The sequence below is a fragment of the Lissotriton vulgaris genome, chromosome 3_1 (genome assembly GCF_964263255.1).
Source record: "Lissotriton vulgaris chromosome 3_1, aLisVul1.2, whole genome shotgun sequence".
Lineage (NCBI taxonomy): Eukaryota > Metazoa > Chordata > Amphibia > Caudata > Salamandridae > Lissotriton > Lissotriton vulgaris.
Genome location: NC_141689.1, coordinates 38,875,813 through 38,897,432, shown reverse-complemented (window position 1 = coordinate 38,897,432; position 21,620 = coordinate 38,875,813). Strand labels below are relative to the sequence as shown.

At 45.9% G+C, this 21,620-nt stretch overlaps 1 protein-coding gene across 6 annotated transcripts in view; it reads left to right on the top strand.

Annotated features, from left to right (window-relative positions):
- LOC147725885 (long-chain-fatty-acid--CoA ligase ACSBG2-like) overlaps positions 1-21,620 on the top strand; it is a 405,988-nt gene that overhangs the window by 273,401 nt on the left and 110,967 nt on the right. For all 6 annotated transcript variants that reach the window (XM_086960029.1, XM_086960027.1, XM_086960030.1 and 3 more), the window contains one exon: positions 16,783-16,958. In XM_086960029.1, coding sequence (XP_086816155.1) covers positions 16,783-16,958 — 176 coding nt within the window. The remainder of the gene's footprint in view (positions 1-16,782; positions 16,959-21,620) is intronic.

The following is a 21,620-nucleotide window of genomic DNA, read 5'->3' as shown; positions in this document are numbered from 1 at the left end:
TCAATGTCAGCGGCATGCATTTGGAGTACTGGATTAGTTTGACCTGTGACTTCAACCAGTCTATGCTCGATATTTTACAACACATGTGATTGATAGTTCCCCGAAGCCTCTGTGGTGGCATCAAACAGCTGTAGAGTGCGGAGATGGGTATCAATCCTTGACGGGTTGCCCGTCTATAGTCAGGAGGAATCTAAATGTCAAGACACAAAAGTGGAGTTGAAATTTCAATAACAGGAGCACGAGCTGGACTATAGTGCCAATATCGGCAACACTCCCCATCCCTCCCACAGCAATACTTCAGAGAAATAATCAGACACAACACAGGTTTATTTGCATAGCAAATATGCCAACATGGTGGCTTATCTTACGGGCGATCCCAGGGCAGGCAGCCCCTCACAGCCTGCCCACCTGATGAGCCAAACTACCCGGTGGCCCTCGCCAACCGGTGTTTGTCGATTTGGGGGAGGAGAATGCCCCTCCCACCGGTGGACCACCAGTCCACCCCTTACTCACGCCTCTCCCAGCTCCGGGGGGCGGAGAGTTGCAGGCAACCCCCGGTTTCTCAGGTCCACAACGGCCCGAAGGACTAAAGGGGTGCCGTCGTTCCTCCACGGTCCAACGTGAGGACCTCCCTGGGGATTTTTGGCTTTCGCACCCATACTGTGCTCCTGCAGAGGGTACCCTTACTGTACCTTACAGCCTCTGGTTCGCCCTTTAACTCTGCCTGCAACACAAAAAAATAAGTTAGTAAAACACAAAACCCCCCTGCATGTATGCCGGGTACGCAGTGGAAAGGGAAACGGTGTTAGGGCAGCAAGAGAAAGAGGGCGCATAGTGGGCCGGAGAGGTATAAGTACCTCTCCCCCCCGCCCTCTCCAGCCCGGAAGTGACGCATACCTGGAGGACCCTCGAGGTTCCCCAACACTGGGAGGCTAACAGTGTGCCATCCTGTGGCACTAAGTGGAGCCGCCCTCTTTGGAGGCCCCCCTGCGTGAGCCCGGGGCAACCTGCATGATACGCAGGTAAGACTCATCTAATGAATTAAGTCAAAAAAATGGCCCTCGGAGGGCGTTTACATGGCGTCCTGCAGGTCAGAGCACATTGAAGCCCGTAACCAACAGTGGTAATGAGCGGTGCTGTGTTTGTCAGGCTGGACTGAGGTATGTACTGCCTTCCGGCATCGGGACGCTGAGCTCCGAAGCAGCAGCTCATGTTGTATGGTTTGTACCGTCACCATCTTTCATGCAAAGATAATTTCCAGTAAAACAGACCCTCATTTCATGGAAGCTGGTTCTTGGAAGAGATAATCTGCACTAACTCCAGCCCAGCAGAAGAACTCACCCTTGGTGTTGGATTAGGCGGCACCAATGCCCAAGGATCAGACCTGGGGAGGGAAGGGGAGATCACCTTCATGAGGCTTGTAATTTGGGAGCAGACATAGTCTGTGAAATTGTAGTGGTTGGCATTTCCGTTAGGCTCTACATTTAGCTCCCAATCTCAGTGTCATTTTGAGTATTTTGGGGTTGAGACATAGTTTATGGGCCCCTGTTTGGAACAGCTTTTATTTTATTGCCCCTTTTCTGCTAATTCCTGACCCATGATGCCAACCAATACTGGATACATTAAAGACTTTGATGGACAGACAGGCAGCTGTGAGAGGGAAAGAAAGTTTACTTTCCCAGGGGGGGGGGGGGGCACCTGGGAGGTGGGGGCCCTGGGCATTTGCCCACTCTGCCCCTGCCTGCTTGTTCGGGAGATCTGCTGGTGAAAAAGGAATAAAATGCAGATAAACCAATGGCTTGCTGTTGCCCACAGAGACCCCAGCATGCATCTGTGCTTCCAGTTTCTCAGTCTGCCCCCACACTCCAGACATAAGGTATTTAGTTCTCATAGTAGCTTTAAATCCAAAAACTGTAGGTAACAGAGAATCTGATATGTCGACCCTCCATTTAAATATTTTGTCCCTCGAAAACAGCTTCCATTGTCTGTGTGTTTCTCTGTAAATGTCAATATTAGTATTTCCTGAACACTGAGATGAACTCTGAACCCTGGAAAATCAAATCTCAATATTGATTCTGTGTCTCGTTAGACATTCAGCTACGCAAAATTTAGATACACAGTGACAGGTTTCCATGTGTTTGCTATCAACTTTTGTTTTTAACTTTACCACACATTTCCATTTCATGCCATATACTTGAACAGCAAACCACATAATTCAACTCAACACCACAACTACACAACATACCACATGATTAAGCTCCACTACATACCACTGCACAACACAAAACACCAATCCACATATTTACACTCTACACTCACTACCACATAATTACTATCCACATAATTACACTACACACCATGCCACATAATTCTACTACACAAATCCACTCCACACCAAACTATCTGTCTATCTATTCTGTTGAATTCTCACCCTGATCTATTCGCCATGCCACATACTTCCACTACACAAATCCACTCCACACCCCATTCAATTCCAGAACTAACAATTCTAAACCAACCCACATAATTCCACTCCACACCACATGCATCCACTCCCCATTGGTGTGGGTAACACTAATGGGCTGGAACATATAACTAGGGCAAGTGATTCTCAAAATAGGTCCATGATTCCATCTGTGCCTAAACAGCCTGTAGTAGCTCTCCTGTATAGGCCTCAGATAAGGGAGATTGCTGCGATTGATAACAGATATATATGAATTCGGAGAAACCATTAATAAATACATCTGCCACCCTTGACTTACCACCAGCTGTGACCCCCTGTACAATTATTTTGGCCAATGTCCCAGTTTTAGAATCACAGAAGAACGAAACATGGGATGCCCTGAGGAATAAGTCACTCTTTTGGCTGGGCTCAAAAACCGGATTAACCGAAGCTTTGTTTGCTAAATTTAAAATGGTTAGAAGGGTGTCTTGGGGTGACAGGTGTAACAAAGCTTGCAGGGGACTGTATAGGTCTAACATTTAGTGACCCATATTTAATACAGGCTATCTTAACTAGAGCCGGAAATATAAATGAATCATATACTGGTATTAACATTCTGCCTTTAGGATTCTTCTACGAACCTCGTGTGGTTTTCCAACAAAGAAACCAAAATATGCCTCCCCAGGACAGTTTAACTTTTACCTATAACATACCAGTTGCCAATCGCTTCGATATCCTCCCAACATTAGAGGACATTGATTGACCAACAGCCCAAGGTTCAACATGCTCAAAAGTGGGATTTAGGACTGATTTAGTAATCAGTGGTCCCCCGGGTGCTTTAAATATTGCTGAATTACCTAGCTCAATCAGGGAAGAAGGTCCACTTCAAATACAGAGGCACATCTTAGCTCTGTGTGGGAATAAGAGCATGCCCCTAAACAAGACTGAAACTACCTATTATGCTAATGTAAGTAATCAGAGGGTCCATACTGAAATCGAATTGCCTAAATCAAATATATTGTTCTGGAACGTGGCTGGGCGGCGCCAGAAGGTGGGAGATCCACATTGGGTTGCCTTTATTGGAGACTTTTTAATATTGTGTTTTCAAGAGACCTGGACAACGATCGAGGTGCACATAAATGGATATAAAACCTCCAACACTCCTGCGGTGAACTCGGTGTGTGGTAGAAATAAGGGGGGTTATGCACCTACATTTCCAGTAGTATAACTGTTAACAGGATTGATTTTAAATCTCCAAAAGATTTTATCAAGTCTTGCTATTGAATATGGATAAAAAGCGTTCTGTGGCTCTTGTAAATATTCTACAATAGTATTCCCAAAGAGCAGCTAGGCCATGTACAGGGCGAATTATGGAAAGATATCTGTAAATTAAAAGAAAGCTCAATGGATGACTGTCCCCCGGCCGGCTAGCGGTGCAGACTACCCATGTCAGGAGGACGTCGTTTAGCTCGAGCGCGTGTCGTCACGTGCAGGCTATAAAATAAAGATGCTTGGCCTGACTCCGGCAGTTGGGATCACACGAGTGAAAGTAAAAGCTGTGTACCTCGCCTAATTGCTGCTGCGTAGCTAAGCAATACCCGCGTGATAGCAGCAACATTACACTGGCGATGAGGCAGAAAAGAACCTACATGCACTGCTGTATGCACTGCATCCCCAGCAGTGGTGTGGAGCCCTAGAAAGGGCCATATTGCCACAGGGGTGCTGATACTTCAGCAGAGACGCCCCTACAGAGCATAGAGAGTAGGCTGAGCAAGTGCCAAGGAGAGTATCTGCGACTGAGTGGACATGGCGTCGATCCCGGCCATTTAGCCATTCACTGTTGATGGCACCGCTTCTTCCCTCGCCCCGCGGTGGAAGGACTGGACAGACCGGCTCCAGATATACTTTGAAGGGGCAGGCATCACCCGAGACAGGCGCAGGGCCCTTTTGCTACATTTAGGGTGCAAAGACATTCACCGCATCTAAAAAACTCTGGTGGAGGCCACACCCTAAAACTATGTGATGAGGCTAAACGCCCTAAACGCACATTTCGAACCGATGGTGAGTAGAGACTATGAGAGATTTATCTTTCGCCAGGCCAAACAAGAAGCAGAAGAGTCACTGGACGCATTCCATGGGCGACTGAAAGAACTGGGACGAACAAGAAGAAATCCATGGGCAAATAATTCAGGGATGCTACTCGTCGAAACTCAGGGTGAATATCCTACAGGAAGATGGGAAACCGTTGGCCGACATTCTCACCCTAGGCCGATCGAAAGAACTATCGCAAGTCAGGGCGTCCCACATGGAAGCTGCCCTCCACCGACCCGTCAAGACAGAGCAGGCGAATGCAGTGGAAGCTGTAAATGTGGTACGGCCTAAAGCACGCCAAATCTCAGGGAGGAGACCGCAGGAGAAGAAGAAGGAGTGCGGATGGTGCGGAGGCACGCCCGACCGCATGCAGGACTGCCCGGCGAGAGGGAAGAGGTGCAGCTCCTGCAGATGGATGAATCACTTTGCGGCGGTGTGCCGCTCTACGAAGCCCCGGAAAGAAGCAGCACAAGCGGTAGCGGAAACGCACGACAGTGAGGACATGGACGATGACGCAGGAGACTACCCAGTCCACTACGTTTTTGCAATAGACCAGCCACGAAGGAAGAGGAGACGACTCCCAAAGTGTAGGATCAAAATCCACCAGCAGGACGTGAGAGCCACCATAGACACTGGGGCCTCGATTTAACTTATGGCGACAAATGTATACAACCAGTTAAGCCCGCGCCCGCCATTGCAGGAGGCCAGAATCAGGGTGTTCTCGTACGGACAAAAGAAGCCCATCCCACTCCGGGGATGCTTCAAGACTGAGCTAAAGCACAAGGAATTCAAGATCCCAACCACGGTGTATGTGACCCAAGAGGGTAGAGGGATGCTGTTGAGCGGGCAGTCAGCGGAGGAGCTAAAGCAAATTTTGTTCGCCATGGCGGTATAAGAAGAAGAACTCGAGGTCATCATGGAAGAGTTTGAAGATGTCTTCAAGGGCATTGGATGCCTCAAAGGGATGGAAGTTTCACTCCACATCGACCCGTCAGTTCAACCAGTGGCGCTGAGGCACCGGCGGATTGCATTCCATCTGCGGAAGAAGGTAGAGGATGAACTGGAAGCACTAGAGAGACATGGGGGCATATTATTAAAGCGGGCAATAGGAAATTTTTGCCGCTTTAGCGGACGTTTTCGGCCGCTAAGCAGCGAAAAATATATCGCCCTATTAGCAAGCTGTCGCTAACAGCAGTTACCGACAGCTTGTAGGCAATAGCGAGCGGTTTGGGGCCCGCTTTGCATGTTAGCGATAATTATCGCTAATGACATGCAAAGTGGGCGTTCCCAACCCGTTAGCGACTGAAAGCAGTCGCTAACGCCACTAACGCCTATTAGCAAGGCAGGCTTAGTGATGGCAATATTCGCGCTAAGAGCGAATATCGCCAAAAACGTACACCCGCCCAGACCAGTTCTTAGCCATGTTATCCAATGGGAGGTGGATAACATGGCTAAGAACTTTTAGTTGCTAATGCGTGAATATCGCTGTATTCTCAGCGATATTCACGCTATCGCCGGAAAAATTATCGCTTTAGAGATAAACGTAGTTAATAGCACGTTATCTCAGCGATAATTTCCGGCGATTCTTAGCGATAAAAAAATTGTTGCTAAGCCTAGTTAGCGATAAATATCGCTAATCGTTTGTAATATGCCCTAAGGTATCATCGAGAAGGTCAGTGGGCCCAAACCCTGGGTGTCCACGATTGTAGTAGCATGGAAACCGAAGCAACCAGGACAAGTCAGCATCTGCATGGACATGCGACTTCCCAACGCAGCGGTGAAAAGGGAGCGTCACCTGACCCCCACTATCGATCACATCCTGGGGGAGCTAAACGGGGCGATATGGTTTTCGAAGATGAACCTACGGTCTGGTTATCACCAACTGCCACTACACCCTGACTCCAGATATATCACCACCTTCTCAACACACGTCAAACTCCGGAGATACCGACGCTTGAATTTCGGAATCTCGATCACCGCAGAGGTATTCCAGAACACCATCTGCGAGGTTCTTAGTGGAATTACAGGAGTCCTGAAAGTGAGTGACGACCTGTTAATATATCCTTCGTCGATGGAAGAACACCGCCGCCGACTTCGCAAGGTCCTCCAAGGGATCAAGGGATCAAGGAATCCGGACTGACCCTCCATCAAGAAAAATGTCAGTTTTTGAGGAAGAAGATCAGTTTCTTCGCTTACACTTTTTCTGACAAAGGAGTGGCCCCAGACCCCGACAAGGTAAATCATGTCCAAGAAGCCCCGGCACCATCCAACATCTCGGAAGTCAGGAGCTTCGTAGGGATGGTAAATTTCTGCGGGCGTTTCGTCCCGGGTCTGTCCAACCTCACGAAGCCTCTTAGAGAACTCACTAAATCCACAACCACATGGCAATGGGGCCCAGAACAGGAGCAAGCTTTTAAAGACACCAAAGCAGCCCTGTCAGCAGACACTACGCTGTCGTACTTTGATCCAGCCCGACCCACCAATGTCGCTGAAGATTCCAGCCCCTTCAGGCTCGGAGCAGTGCTTACCCAGCTACAGGGCAACGGAGAGTGGGCCCTGATTGCCTACGCAACTCGCTCACTGACGGACACGGATCAGAGATACTCACAAATCGAGCGAGAGGCAATAGCCATTCATAGGGCCTGACGACACTTTCATGTCTACGTTTATGGCCACCCCTTTACCGTATCCACGGACCACAAACCCCTCATTCCTTTATTCCAGGGATCGGTATCCAAACCTCCGCCGAGAATCAAAAAGTGGATCCCCCAGCTGCAAGGGTACGACTACAGGGTGGAGTACAAGCCTGGATCCTCTAATCCGGTGCACTATCTGTCACGTCATCCATGGGCTGCCACTAGAGGGGAAGAAGAGGACGCCGAATACACAGAAGAATATGTCCGGCTGGTGTGTCCACTAGAAAGATCGTAGAAGCCACCCAGACTGATGAATGTCTGCAATTAGCCATCGGAGCAGTCCAATCCAACAACTGCCGCCACATCCAATCCACCATGACCAGGCGGACGCCGCAAGCAAGAGCTGTCCTGGAGACCCTTATGAAAGTGAAAGATGAACTGTCTGTGGACAACAGCGGCTGTCTCCTCAGAGGCCCTCAATTGGTGATCCCCTTGAGCCTTACCCAACAAGCGGTTGACCTCGCGCACCGTGGACACCAGGGTATGGTGAAGACGAAGAGCCGATTAAGGGCAAAAGTATGGTTCCCAGGAATGGACCACCTAGTTGAAGTCACGGTCAAGACCTGCTCATGGTGCAAGTGTCGGGTCAGCCAGACCGGCCCCACCTGGTCATCATGGAAGATAACCCGCAACGGCCATAGGAATGTGTCAGTGTGTATTTCGGACACCTCCCTGATGGGAGGTGTGCACTAGTAATCATCGACGACCACACAAAATATACAGAGGTCGAAATTGTAGAGAGCCAGACAGCCATGGAAGTGATCGCTAAACTTGAGAAAACCATCGCGACCCACGGCATTTTTGAGGTGGTGAAAACAGACCACCATTCCATGGCTAAGATTTTGCAGACTCCCTCATGGCATGGGAAAGTAACACCCCTTTGGCCCCAAGCAAACGGAGAAGTAGAAAGATTCATGCGCCCACTCAACAAGGTAGTACGTATTGCGCAGGCGGATGAAGCACCCCTGGAAAGAGCTATATACAGCTTTCTGAGAGAGTATTGGCTGACACCCCATCTCACGACTGAAGCAGCTCCAGGGCTGGCAAGTATGGGCCGAGTAGTACGAGACACCCTTCCACACCACCCGAGCTGGACCCCATCTCGAATTGACGCCAGAAGAATGTTAGCTAACCGAACCAATTTCAATGACCAAGCCAGCGCCAGCCGGCGAGCCAGAGTGTTGGACATTGGCAGAGGGGACAGAGTCTACAATAAGGACCGGTATCCCGGGAGCAAATTCCGGCTTCCATTCGAACACCAACCCTGGACTGTCACTCGCCGTTCTGGCACCTTGATAACGGCCAGAAGAGGAGCTGAGGCAATCACCAAAAACATCTCTTTCTTCAAGAAGGTACAGGCCGGAACTGAAGATCAATCTCCAGCCCTAACCATCGACCGGAAGAAATTGACCAAGATGGTGACCAGGGGGTAACCGACGAGGGGACCCCCGAGGTGCTCGCCCCGAGTACCCATAGCGATCAGGGACACTTGACAGAATCCAACCATGGCCTCGGGAGGGGGAAGACTGACATAGTCTGACTCCATCACTGCCCTCCTCCCGGACAGAACACTCAGGGTATGATCTGAGGCACAACCCGGCACCATCCTCCTGCCTGGCAGGGTTCCTGGTATGATGGACTGTGGACTAAACTCCTTCACGAACTGGTAACAGATCTACGCTATTAGTTCGTTATTTGCTTTTTGTTTAATAAAGGTTGGAAGGAATGTAATGTCCTCTGGCCAGGTAGCGGTGCAGCCTACCCGCGTCAGGAGGACGTTGTTTAGTGCTAGCGCGTGTCGTAACGTGCAGGTTATAAAATAAAGAGGCGTGGCTTGACTCCGGCAGTTGGGATCATGCAAGTGATAGTAAAAGCTGTGTCCCTCGCCTAATTGCTGCTGCGTAGCTAAGCAATACCCGCGCGATAGCAGCAACATTACAAAGAAGAGGTGGAGGGAGAGACAACGAGGATGAGCAAAGGCATTGGTGGCAAATGTGAGGGAGCCAGGGTGACAGATAAACAGATGAGAGAGAAGGAGGACTAAATGAGGATTGAGTGAAACATGAGGGTCACAGAGAGGGGGTGCGAGAGACGTGCATGAGGGGCACAGGAAGAGGTGAGGAGTGGGAGAGAAGTTGAGAGAGACAGAGAAAGAAGGAGACGGAGTGGGTGAGGGATATGAGTGGGGTGATGAGAGACGGTAGAAACATGAGGTGAGTGAGAGGATGAGGGACACGGGATAAAAAGTGAAAGAGTGTGAAGGTGGGGGAGAGACAATGAAGGAGACAGTAAAGTGGTCGGACAGACCGACAAAGGGGGTGGGGTGGAGCCATGGAGTGCGAGGAGGAGAGATATAGGGAGAGAGTGAGGTAGACAGACGAGATGCTTGAAACGAAAAGAGACACAATGTATGAGTTGGTTGGTGGAAGAAGAAAAACTGTGAAAGAGATTGTAAAGGGTAGAGACAGACCAATTGGGAGGTGGTGAGGAGGGACGGGAGGAGTGATGGACACATGGAAAGCGGGCGAGGGTTCACTATGGGAGTGTCAGGGTTATCTAGGGTGTGGCGGCCACTAGAGATCGCATCTCTGCTTTCCAATAGACTCCCTCCGACTCCTGCCTCAGATGGGGTGATGAATGATAAAAACAAGAGCTTAAGGGTCAGACTGAGCTCAGGCCAGGACCGCCCCTCGGCCAGGACCACCCCTCCCCCAGGCTCACTCCATGAAAACCCGGCCTCAGATAAGAGAAACCAGCCGGGCCGGATTATGTAGGAAACACACAGGTCAGCAGTTTGGGACTCCCATTGATTTCTGAAAGATTTTTAGAGGCAAAAACGTTCCTGGCAATGGATGCAAGTCAAGGTTCCACTACACTAGAGGTGTGTCCTTATTACAACTGATGTTTTGACATTTTAAAGAGCTTTAAATAACAGCTATTTAATACTATCATGCAAGAGGCTATATGTCCGATTTTCACACGATGAAATCAATCAGCTATCACCTAATTATAGCCCTCGCAGGCCATCCAGGTCTTAACTGTGGAGACGTAGAAAGAGCTCACTGTAGACCAGCACTGCAGCCAATAAACAACAAGCGTTGGCCGCGCAGCCGTAAAAGAAACGCAGCGCAGCCGCAAAATAAAATTTAAAAAACGCGAGAGGTGATGCCAGTTGTGGGCACGCGTGCGTGCGACGAGAAAAAGTCCTGTGCACATCACGTGTGATTGTGCGTATAATAGCAAGCTGGTGGCCGGCCTGGGTAGCACTTTTAGACCACCTACTAAATTTCTCGCAAGAGCAGCGCATGCGCTTACTCTATCAAGACCTAAAAAGGGGGACCGCAATAGTCCTGCTTGCTACCAACCATTTTCCCTGTTGGATTCCTTTCTTAAAATTACAGGTTGCATTATTCTAAATAGGCTACAGTCCTGGGCGGAAGAAAAAGGTGTTCTTTCTAAATTTCAATATGGCTTCTGTCACGGTATGGGGACTATTGAACAGGGTCAGAATCTAAACCTTGTGATCAGTCAATATACACAAGGGAAACGAGGAAAATGATTTTTAGCCTTTGTTGATCTAAGCTCCGCTTTTGATTGCGTGAGTCACAATAATCCATGGAGAATATTAAAGGAAATGGGCGTGGAAACACCTCTTATATCTTTTATGAGGCAGTTATATAAGGATGCTGGTTCTAGAGTTCGCTCTGGTAGGCAGGCCAAAGGCATAGCCAATTTTCCCATCAGTAAAGATGTAAGACAAGGCTGTGTGCTTGACCCCTCACTGTTTAGTTTGTACATAAATGACTTAGGCCTTTTTTTAGCTGGAAGATGTCAGGACATCCCTATCATTAATAAACAACCTGTGCCGGCATTGTTGTATGCGGATGACGCAGTTTTAATGGCGCGTACCCAATTAGACCTGCAGAGAGTTTTAAGGAGTTTTACATTATTTATGAGTGCAAGGGGTTTGAAAGTAAATACTTCAAAAACATATATTATGAAATGTGGTAAATATAGCGCAAGTTGCCGTAACATTTTTATTGATAATACAAAAGTAGACTGTATTAATAGCTTCCCATACCTTGGAATTCAATTTCATTACCGAGGGACCTGGGGACCTGCTGTGCAGGCAAAGAAAATTTATGTTTGTTAGGATGATTGTTGCATTGACCAATTTTGCTAGAAGGCTAGGTAGAAGACCAGTCCGAGAACGAATAGTGATATATAAAGCTAAGTGCCTATCCACAGCTATGTATGGAGCAGGCATCTGGGGCTACACGGACGCGAACCCCATCCAACTAATAAAAAATGCATTTACAAGTATCTACTGGCTGTCCCTTCGTGCATGGCAAGCTTTGTTTATCACTCCGAACTTGGGCTGACTTATATAGCAGATCTGGCCAAAATCGAACCGATTTTACTGTGGCACATGGTTTGGGTTACCGAGGAGACTAACTTTAATCGATTAGGGATTGTTTGTGTATGAAGAAGGGGTCCTCTATCCCGTCGTTAAATTACATCAAAAAGTTCACGTGTGATATTGGCCACCCAGAATATTTTGAAAATCCAGGCAGTATCATCAAATTGACAAGAAAGTCTTTAAAAACATTTTGCCTAGCACATTTACAAATTAATAGACTCGCCACAGAGATTGGTAAACAATCAGTCATGAAGAACCAACTAATGCTATCATGCTATGCTATCCAGCCATTCCTAGTCTGTGTCCCTGGGTCTTATGAGAGGATGCTTTAAACACGAATTTGCTTAGGGATCTTACATAGATTCATGAGTTTCCCCATCACTAATGATTGGTCAAAAACACTAGGTGCCTGCCCATGTGACGGTATACCACAACAATCCACATTACATGTTACCCTATTTTTTCATTTTTGTTTGCACCCAAGAAAAAGATTTTTAAAACCAGTTTTATAAAAGATGGGGCTGAGACAATGTCGTACAGCGTTTTTAGCGATGCAAAGCTTAGATGATGAACTGACAACTTCATCCGTCTTTTTGAAAAATGTTATGAAAATAGCTGATGAATGAATATTTTTGATTATCATGAAATCCTTTCTTTGTAAAAATGTGTTTTTAGAATGAATGTCTAGCATAGTGCTTTTATTATTTAGAAACTAAATCGAATAAAGCTATTTGTGGTTTGATTTGATTTGAAATGCTTGTTTAACCAGCGTTTGCACCTGGTTTAGCATTCTTCTGCATAGTTGAATTACTATAACAAACAGTGGTTCTGTCGGGTACAGCTATTTCTTCGTAATTGAAAACAATCATATAAACAATAAATCAAATGATGGTGCAAAATAACAGACAAAATTCAACATTCATTTATAGTTACAAGAAATTAATGATTTTGCTATATTTAGAGTTTATCTAAAATAATTTTTTTATTTAATACAATAATTTCCATTAGTAGGAAAGGCTGTTTAGTAATTCAATCAATTCAACGACGCAAGTGACCAATATTTACAGTGACAAGGTGAATAAAGTGCAGATGTGACATAATCAGTAGGCCCGTTCACAGAAGTAACTTAAGACAAAATCCTAAACTTACTACCATTTTGGTATTCAGAGAAGGCACTTACTCATTTTGGTATTCACAGAAGGCACTTACTCATCAATGATTAAGTGCCTCCTGTGAATACCAAAATGAGAAAGTTACTCAAAATTAGTAAGTTACTAATTTTGGTATTCACAGAAGGCATTTACTTATCAATGAGTAACTGCCTTCTGTGAATACCAAAATGAGTAAGTTACTCAACATGAGTAAGTTAATCATTTTGGTATTCACAGAAGGCACTTACTCATCAATGAGTCAATGCCTTCTGTGAATACCACAATGGTCGTAAGTTTAGAATTGTGTCTTAAGTTAGTTCTGTGAATCGGGTCCAGTGTATTTAACATGTACGAGATACTGTAAGTTAATAAAGAGATATTTACAAGTTGAAAATAGGAAAACAGTGTCCAATTTCAAAGTATAATCCAAGTGCCTCAAGCTCAGGAATGGATCTACATTCGTTTTTGAAGCAATGAGACCTGTTGAGGATTAGACTTATAACAACCGTTGACGTTCAACCCTGCCAGTAGCAATGATGTAAGATTGTCAATGCGGGTCTTCATCAGGACAAGGATTACGCAAGTTGAATCGATGCCATAGAAGAATTATTGGAGGAAAACAGCATTGAAGTCAGTCATCCCTGAAATAGGATTAGTCCCACTGTACAACTGGTACAATTTGTGACTCAAGAGCGTGACTGCCACTTTTGTTTGTAAGGCAATTCATGTGTGTGTCCGGCAGTTACTTTAAAATTGTAGAATGTTGAAAGTTGCCTCTGGTTCAGTAGGCAAACCCGGGTGTCACTCATCAATTGTGACCCACAAAATAGAGCTCTTCCTCGATGAACAGGCAGTAGAATCCTGTATTATTGTATTAAATTAAAAAAAAATTTGATAAACTCTAAATATAGCTAAATCATTCATTTCTTGTCACTATAAATGAATGTTGAATATTGTCTGTTATTTTGAGCCATCATTTGATTTACTGTTTATTTGATTGTTTTCAATCGCAAAGAAATAGCTATACCCGACAGAAACACTGTTTGTTATAATATTTATGGCAGGTTCTGAGGGATACTGGGTTACCCCTGTGGTTTTTATGCATAGTCAAATTAAGCATATGGCTTTTTGCTTTACTTAATTTATCACTGTGCACCCACATATAGCTGTGCTTTTCCATATCTTCATGTATTCACTAATAATGCTATCATTTTGGGGGTGATGTGTGTTTACATATTATTTGTAGCTGCCCCTCATATTATTCACCTGCTCCCCATTTGAAAATGGCATAACCCCCATATTTATTACCAATTCTGTTTGCGTCATTGCATGTATTCGCACGGCAGTAAATCATTGTGCAGTTTATGCTTCAAGTATTTTGACAGTGTACTTTTAGCTCATATACTGTGGAGTGTCTGTCTTAGGTTAGGCATAGGGTGTTTCTATATACCCAAATAAAGGTATGTTTTCCCAGGAGGTTTTTCTCACACTGTATCATGAATCAAGAGTTCACTTTTCAGGGTTGTCTGCTAAACCCGTGGGCACCTTCCTACACAGAAACAATACAAATACAAAAATGCATTTTCCTATTTCTATGTGTGCTGTGTCTCCTCTTTTTGTGTCTGCTGCTGTGTGTCCTCTTTCTGTCTCTGCTGCAAAATGCAGCAGACACAGAAAGAGGAAAGAACAAGGAGAAATAAAGTTATTTCTGCTTGTTACGCCTCACCTCAGGAAGTGCAAGGTTTTGTCGCTTCTCCAAAATTACATGCTCTGTAAAACTGGGGAAGTGTCAAGATCTATGGGTGTTGCATGGGAAAACCCACTGGAACGCCCATGGAATGCCTCCCGAGTGCAGAGTAAGGCAACATAGCGCTTTGGAATGGCTTACCTTACTCTATCTATGAGGCCATTCAAAGCCATGTATAGTAGCTTTACGCGGCCTCATAAATAGGATCCTGTAATCTGCTGCTGCCGGAACGTCACATAAAATGTGACACTCCGGCGTCACAAGGGGCTCGTAAATATGCCCTTCAGCCTTCACGAAATACTCTTGCATCTATACTGCCCTAGCCTGCCTTCTAATATAACCTTATAAAATATTAGTTCAAGTGCCTTGTGTGTGCTCCTTCCGAGGACAGAGTACATTTAACCCACAACTTTACTATCTGGGTGTCTCTAGAATGCAATGCTGCATTCTAACATGTATTCCTTCCAGGTCAGTCTGGGTTGGATTCGTTGAACATCTGTCTGTTTTCCCCACTCCATATGGTAAGTTGGTATATCTTTATTACATGAGGCCAAGGGACATCTTCTCTGTGAGGGAACCAGTTCCTGACACGCGACTTATGTAATGATTGCACACACTTCTTCAAACTGTATTCTAGTGGTTCCAAATTGTTTCACATTTATTCACAAAACTCACATGTAAAAACCTTATACTTTCATCAATGCATTAATATTTAAAATGTCAGATTTATTCTTAACTCTTTGGTTATTAATGACAGTATCTTTTAGTATTGTTTTATTTCAATATATGATTTATGTTGGATATACCCTTTTTGAGCTTAACATTACTCACACATTGTTCCCAGTCCTCAATCAATTCAGGTAGTGTTGGGTTGAACGTCTGTCAAAGCAAATTTACGCTCACAAAAAGTAGCTTTACATTATTTTACCCTTTCCAAGCAGGATGTTCTACATTTTTATTTTATATATAAAAAATAGAACTTTGAAATTCGGAAACACTAAGACCCTCTTACAATTAGCCTGTGGCAGTACCACTCTTGACTAGTATTTCTAGACCTAGAATTAGCGTGTCTACAAACTTTGAATGGAATAATATTGGGCCCAGAGGCACCAAATCTGTACCTAACCCCGAAGTCAGGCCCGCAGGCAGTTGCTGCTCCCTGTCCTCCATCTTCACTCTAAGGGCCTTATTTATTTCTCAGCGGATGGGATGCTCCGCTACAACGGTGATGAATATCCTGTTTGCTGACATATAAATCCCATAGGACACAATGGGATGTATTAGCAGATGGGATATCTGTCACCGTTGTGACGGAATAACCCATCCGCCAAGATCTAAATCAGGCCTTTAGCCTGAATTCAGGGAGAAGCAAGCTTCTTCCCGCCTCACCTAACCTGCCCTCCTTCAATGTCCACCTCAATCATCCACAATTTGGTCCTCATGAAAGAGCCTATTCATGTTTATCACCTGCGGTAGATAGGTGTATGCAAATTTGTGCTGGTTCTTTATCTGAAAATAAGAAAAACTGTCAAATTTGGATACAGTCCATGTGTTACTCTCTATTCCAAGGGAAGTGAATGGGAATCCTGAAACTTAGCTATGGATATACCGACCATGATTGAAGAATAAAGCCCTCTGGTATTCCACACACCAATGCACTGATCCGGTAATGAGGGCTCGGGAGGTTTCTCTGTATTTTTGATGTTTAGGACTTATGAATAAACAGACAGTGACTGTAAATCAATAACTGATGATGCAACCTACTGAAGAATACGCCTGTTGACCGTTGAACAATGGATAAAATGCAAAAAATGTGAGACATCTCTAAAAGTGGCACGGAAATTACCACACTTGTCTGAATCTTGGATATATCTCTGCTCCATGTGGAAGTATTTTCTTAAGGTTTTATGAGTATCAACTAAAACAATAAGGACATGTTTGCAAACAAAATGTCTTGTTCTACCATCTTTATTTAGCTAATTTATTTTAGTGTTTTTATTTCTCAGTCCAACATTCCTCAGTTTTTGCTTTAATTGGTGTGCATCACTGCTCACAGAATGCAAGCTCATTTCTCCTGGCCAAAAATCAGTGTTAGATAACAGCACCTCTAGCCATGCATTATATTATCTCTAAATATGATTCAACTTATAAGCCTACAAAGGTGAGGGTATTCAATACAGGGAAAGATCTTCTGATACTCCAGACTCTTAACATTGTCCTTTCATGAATTGCAGGGCTCCCTGGTGGACACGCTAAAGGAGGTGCGACCTACTGTCTTCTTTGGGGTGCCACGGATTTGGGAAAAGATTCAAGAGACGCTAGTTGATTTGAAATTCAAGCCACATTCCATGCCGAGATCCATCAGCACTTCGGCCGGGGATCTGTCATCTAACCTCAACCACTTGAATTGGTATGTGACTTGAGGCACAGAGATGTATTTTGAGGGATTGCATGGGTTCATTGCAAAGACACATGGGCAGCTTTGTTGATAAGCAGGTATGCAGAGGTGCCTCAAAAGTCAGAGGTGACAAAGGGTCTGATTTAGATCTCGGTGGACCGGTCACTCCATCACACCTATGCCAGATATCCCATCTGCCGAAATATAAATCCTATAGAATAGTAGGGGATTTATATTTCAGCAGATGTGATATCCGTCACCGGTCTGATGGAGTAACCCATCCACTGAAATCTAAATCAAGCTCAAAGTCCAAAAGACTGGTAAATCAAAAAAAGCCCTATATGGAAGTCCCATGTGATTTTAAGTTCAGTGTAACACTATACATCTTCTAGGCATTAACATTTTTCATACATGGCTTTTCCCAAAAAGCTGAAGGATGTTTTAGGATGTTTTAACCCAGTGCTATACAGCTGAGTAATCTCACTTTGTATGGTATGCCCTCTCTCTCCCACCATTGAGCACTACAGCTCTAGGATATCTGTTAGGTGGCAGTTAAAAACCAAATAATAATAAATACATGTATTTTCTAATGTCCCAGCTGACAGCAAAGTTGGACTTCCACCTCTTGAAATATAGTTTCTGTAATCTGTTTCTTACTTACGTCATATTTGTCTAAATAAGCACTGGATACAATACAAACCTTCTTCGGAAGCAGCAAACCATCAAATAAATATTTGCTGTTTTGAAGAGATTTTCATTCCTTACTTTTAAGCACTTTTTACTGTTACTTCTCGCAGTGGTTGGAATCTGTGGCGAGCGATGTTTTCAATCGCTCCTGGGCGGGTAGCACTGGCCTTGAGGGGCCTCTGATTGAAAGGGAATGGGCTGTGGAACAAAGAGGGAGGCAGATAGCTAAATTGGAAACAAGCCTTCTTGCCAGGTTGCCCTGCTTCCTGAACAAAAATGTGCAATTGTTTGGTCAGCAAATCTAAAGGCTGCTTGGGAGCCAGTGTAGGCATTTACTTGATGAGCCATGCGAGACTTCAGGTGGCTTGCATATTCACAGTGCTTTCAGTAGTAGGCTAGTGCCTCAAAATACTATAAGTACAGAGCACTATTCTCCACTGTGCCAACCAGGATTCAGTTCTGTGACTGTCTGGTTTGATCTCATTAGCCAATAGAGCATTTGTGCCATAAAAGAGAGCAATTCTCTTCAATTACTTTGTGAGTATTTTACATTTAAGGTATGTGCTTTTTATTTTGTATGTCTTTGACTGGGGGTGATACGCAAACAAATTAGTTCCAGAATATGCTGTTCTTTTTTGAATCACATCTCTGACCACATCACCCCCTTGCTGACCCCACCCCATTCAACTCAATTCAATTCACCTGTTTGTAATGTGCATCATGGCTACCTGACATTGGGCTCCCCAGTGTTGTCAAATCTAGCTAGAGTAAGGGTAAAAAAGATGGTTAGGGGGAAAGGATACGTTTTTACTTAGTTTCTGAAACTCATGAAGTTATCATCTATTCTCAGGCTAATAGGCAAGGAGTTGCAGGGTTTAGGTGTAAGGTACGTGAAGAAACGACCCCACTTCTGACTCTCTTGATTCTAGAGACAACCATAAGATCAAGATTGTTGGACCTAAGGGCTCTGTTGATCCGATGGGGGTGACCAGATGATAAGGGATATGTGGGACCACTTTGTGTTTTGCCTGATGTGTCACACATAGTGCCTTAAATTGCATTCTGCAACTTATAGGCAGCCAATGGAGAATTTTAAGCACTGCATGTGCTGATTGTATTTTGTCCTACCCGGCCACATCATTTGGACAATACCCCCCTGGTAACAGAGCTGATTGTATTTTCGGCATCCCTAAAAGTATATGAGCGGTAGCATTCTGAATTATTTGAAGTTGTTTGATGACTGAGATTGGGCTGCCCAGACAGAGCAAGCAGCCATAATCAACGTGAGAAAGAATCAACACTTGACTCACAATTCTTCATAACTCCAACTGGAGTCATTTGAAGGTCTTTATCAAGGCTCTGAGGAGGCCAAACAACTGCCCGTGATCTTCTTTACTTGGGAGGTCATGGAAAGAAAAGCAGCCAAAGTAATTTCTAGGTTCTTAACTTCCAGCTTGGGGAATAGATGTTCTCCTGGTGAAGAAGGTCAACTGATTTGGTCCCTGAATACTGTTATTCTCAACTACGATGACCTATGTTTTCTCCCCATTTTTTACAGGCAGCTGGTTTCCATCCTTTTAGACACTTTCTCTAGCCCATTATTGAGTCTCATGGAGGTGTTGTTTATATCATTCTTTTGCACTTGTGATCACAGTTCCCATCTGAGATAGAACTCAGCAGGTGCAGAACCACTGAGATTGAAAAGAGCCTAATTTGTGTGTATTCTAAACCTTTTTGAAGAGTCTGACAACTTAAAGGATAGCTCTTAGGCAGTGGCTGGGTTACTCCAAAAAACAATTACATAGTTGAAAGCTTGCACTCATCTGTCCATTTGGATCTGTTCTGTGCGGAATGGAAGATTATATTTGCTGCTTTCTGTGTGAGAGATATGCTTCACTGGGCAAAATGGGAAAAAAAGTGTTTAATCATTACACCAGAGTATGCAACACTATGCTGAGCACAGGGCGGAATATTTTTTTTCTCATGCATTGTCTAGGTCCGGAGTGTCAAGAAGTGTTTTAACAATTATCAGATCTTTCTTATGAAGATACCACATGTAGGAACTGGGGTCACCAGTTCCCCGGGGGGTAACCTGGCACGAGCAGGTAGGCACCCGAAACCTTAGGTGTAAAGTGGCCATACAACACACACATCCACTGAGACAATAAATGCACGCAATGACTGACACCACACCAGTGAGGTTGATTTAAATCAATAAGCTTTTATCTAAATCAGAATCACGGCTGCAAATTATTTAGGGCAATTTCAGTAATCAAGGTATCAGCATCCCATCAGTACATTTCATTAGAGTGAAGCAATGGGAGCAATTCAATAATGCAGCATGTTTCCATAACTATTTCATCAAAGGGAAAACGTTTCCTTACTCAGCGATAACATTTCATTAGGTGAGAATAAACATTTCAACACTCAGGAATACCCAAATCATTAGAGGTCCGGCAACATCACAGTGGATAAAGCAACCATGTCATCCTAAAATGGAAGGCATTTAGTTAACATTTCTTTATGCCGGAATAACCATCTCATTCAGCAAGGCAAACAGTTCCTTAGGCCAGAACAACCCTTTCATTTAATCAGAATGAGCATATATAACCTTGTGCCTCAGGACCAGCAAAGAAATGGCACGTTTTAGCATTCCTTGGAGTCCTGCCTAAGGCAGATTGGAGCAACCAGTCCCCCAACGTGGGGTTAACTCGACTCACTTGGGCTCCAAAGGTGTCTTTCAGGGCTCTGGCCTAGTCTCAGGGATTAAATGGGCCAATTAGGGCCAACGGGGCCCAACTTCAGTTTCCCCTGGGGAGGTGCGAACTCAGGGCCTCCCTCGGTCTTCCGCCCTCCTCCCCGGGGGTTTACCTGGTCTCTTCGGCCACCGGGGCACTTGCGACGAACTCGGCAGGCCTTGGGGAGGAGTGGGCCCTCTGGTAGGCCTCACGCGGCCTCCCAATCGATTGCAGGCCCTCCGGGGGCCTACGCTGGCAGGTGTGGGCTCCGGTGCTCTTCCTGAGCCCCGCGCGGGTGTCTTTCCCGACCCCGGGTCTTCCTCGGTGGTGGAAGAGCCCGGGGACCAATCAGCAAGCTACAGGGGAGGGGCGCGCCCGCGGCCGCAAATGGCAGTGCAGCCTGCGGGGCGTCCCGGCCGTCCTCCAATTGCCGGCAATCAAGGCCGGTGACGCGGCAGGCGTCCCCCACACCACGTGACAGGGGTGATGCAGGCTTCGGGCCTAGCGAGGCCTAGTTCGGCCTGACTGAAATTCGCGGCGGCATTCCCAAGGCTCCGGGGGCCGCCAAGATGACTCTGCACTATCGGGCCGGGCTGCGGCGGTGATTCCGGCCCACAGCATTCGCGGCGGCCCTCCCCTGGTACCGGGGGCCGACGAGGGAGATGAAGGTGACACCGGCACCACGGCGGGGTCGGCAGAGTCTCACATTCGGCCCGGGCGGTGACGGTGAGTTTGGCCGTGCGCTCGGTCTTCCCAGCACTGCGGGGGGCAGTCTCAGCAATAGCGCTTCTCAGGCACAGTGCTTCAAGGCACAAAAGTCTCCAGAAACTCAGCGCTTCTCAAGGGGGCACAGTAGGGGAGCGCTGGGTAGGCAGTTTAGCCGTCCAGGCAGTCTTGACAAAGGAGATGAGGCAGGACAGCGCAGGGGCCGCAGGTGCAGACAGAGGGAGCAGGGATGGCACAGCCCAGTACCTGGTTGATCCCCGTAGTCCTGCGGAAGTTCGGTTTCTTTTTGGCGCTTGTTGGTTCCTGCGCCCTGGGTAGGCAGTTACTTGATTTCTTGGAAGGTGGGGGGGTTGAGTTGAAGGCTGCTGACAGGATTCCTCAGCAGGTCACTGCAGGTGGTCCCTGGGTTCCCCTCCCGCCGGGCCAGATCAGTGGGCTAGTTCAGTGTACCTCACACAGCTTGGTTGGCAGCACCTACACCCTGTCACCCCCAGTGGTATAGGTTTCTGACTAGGCCCTACCG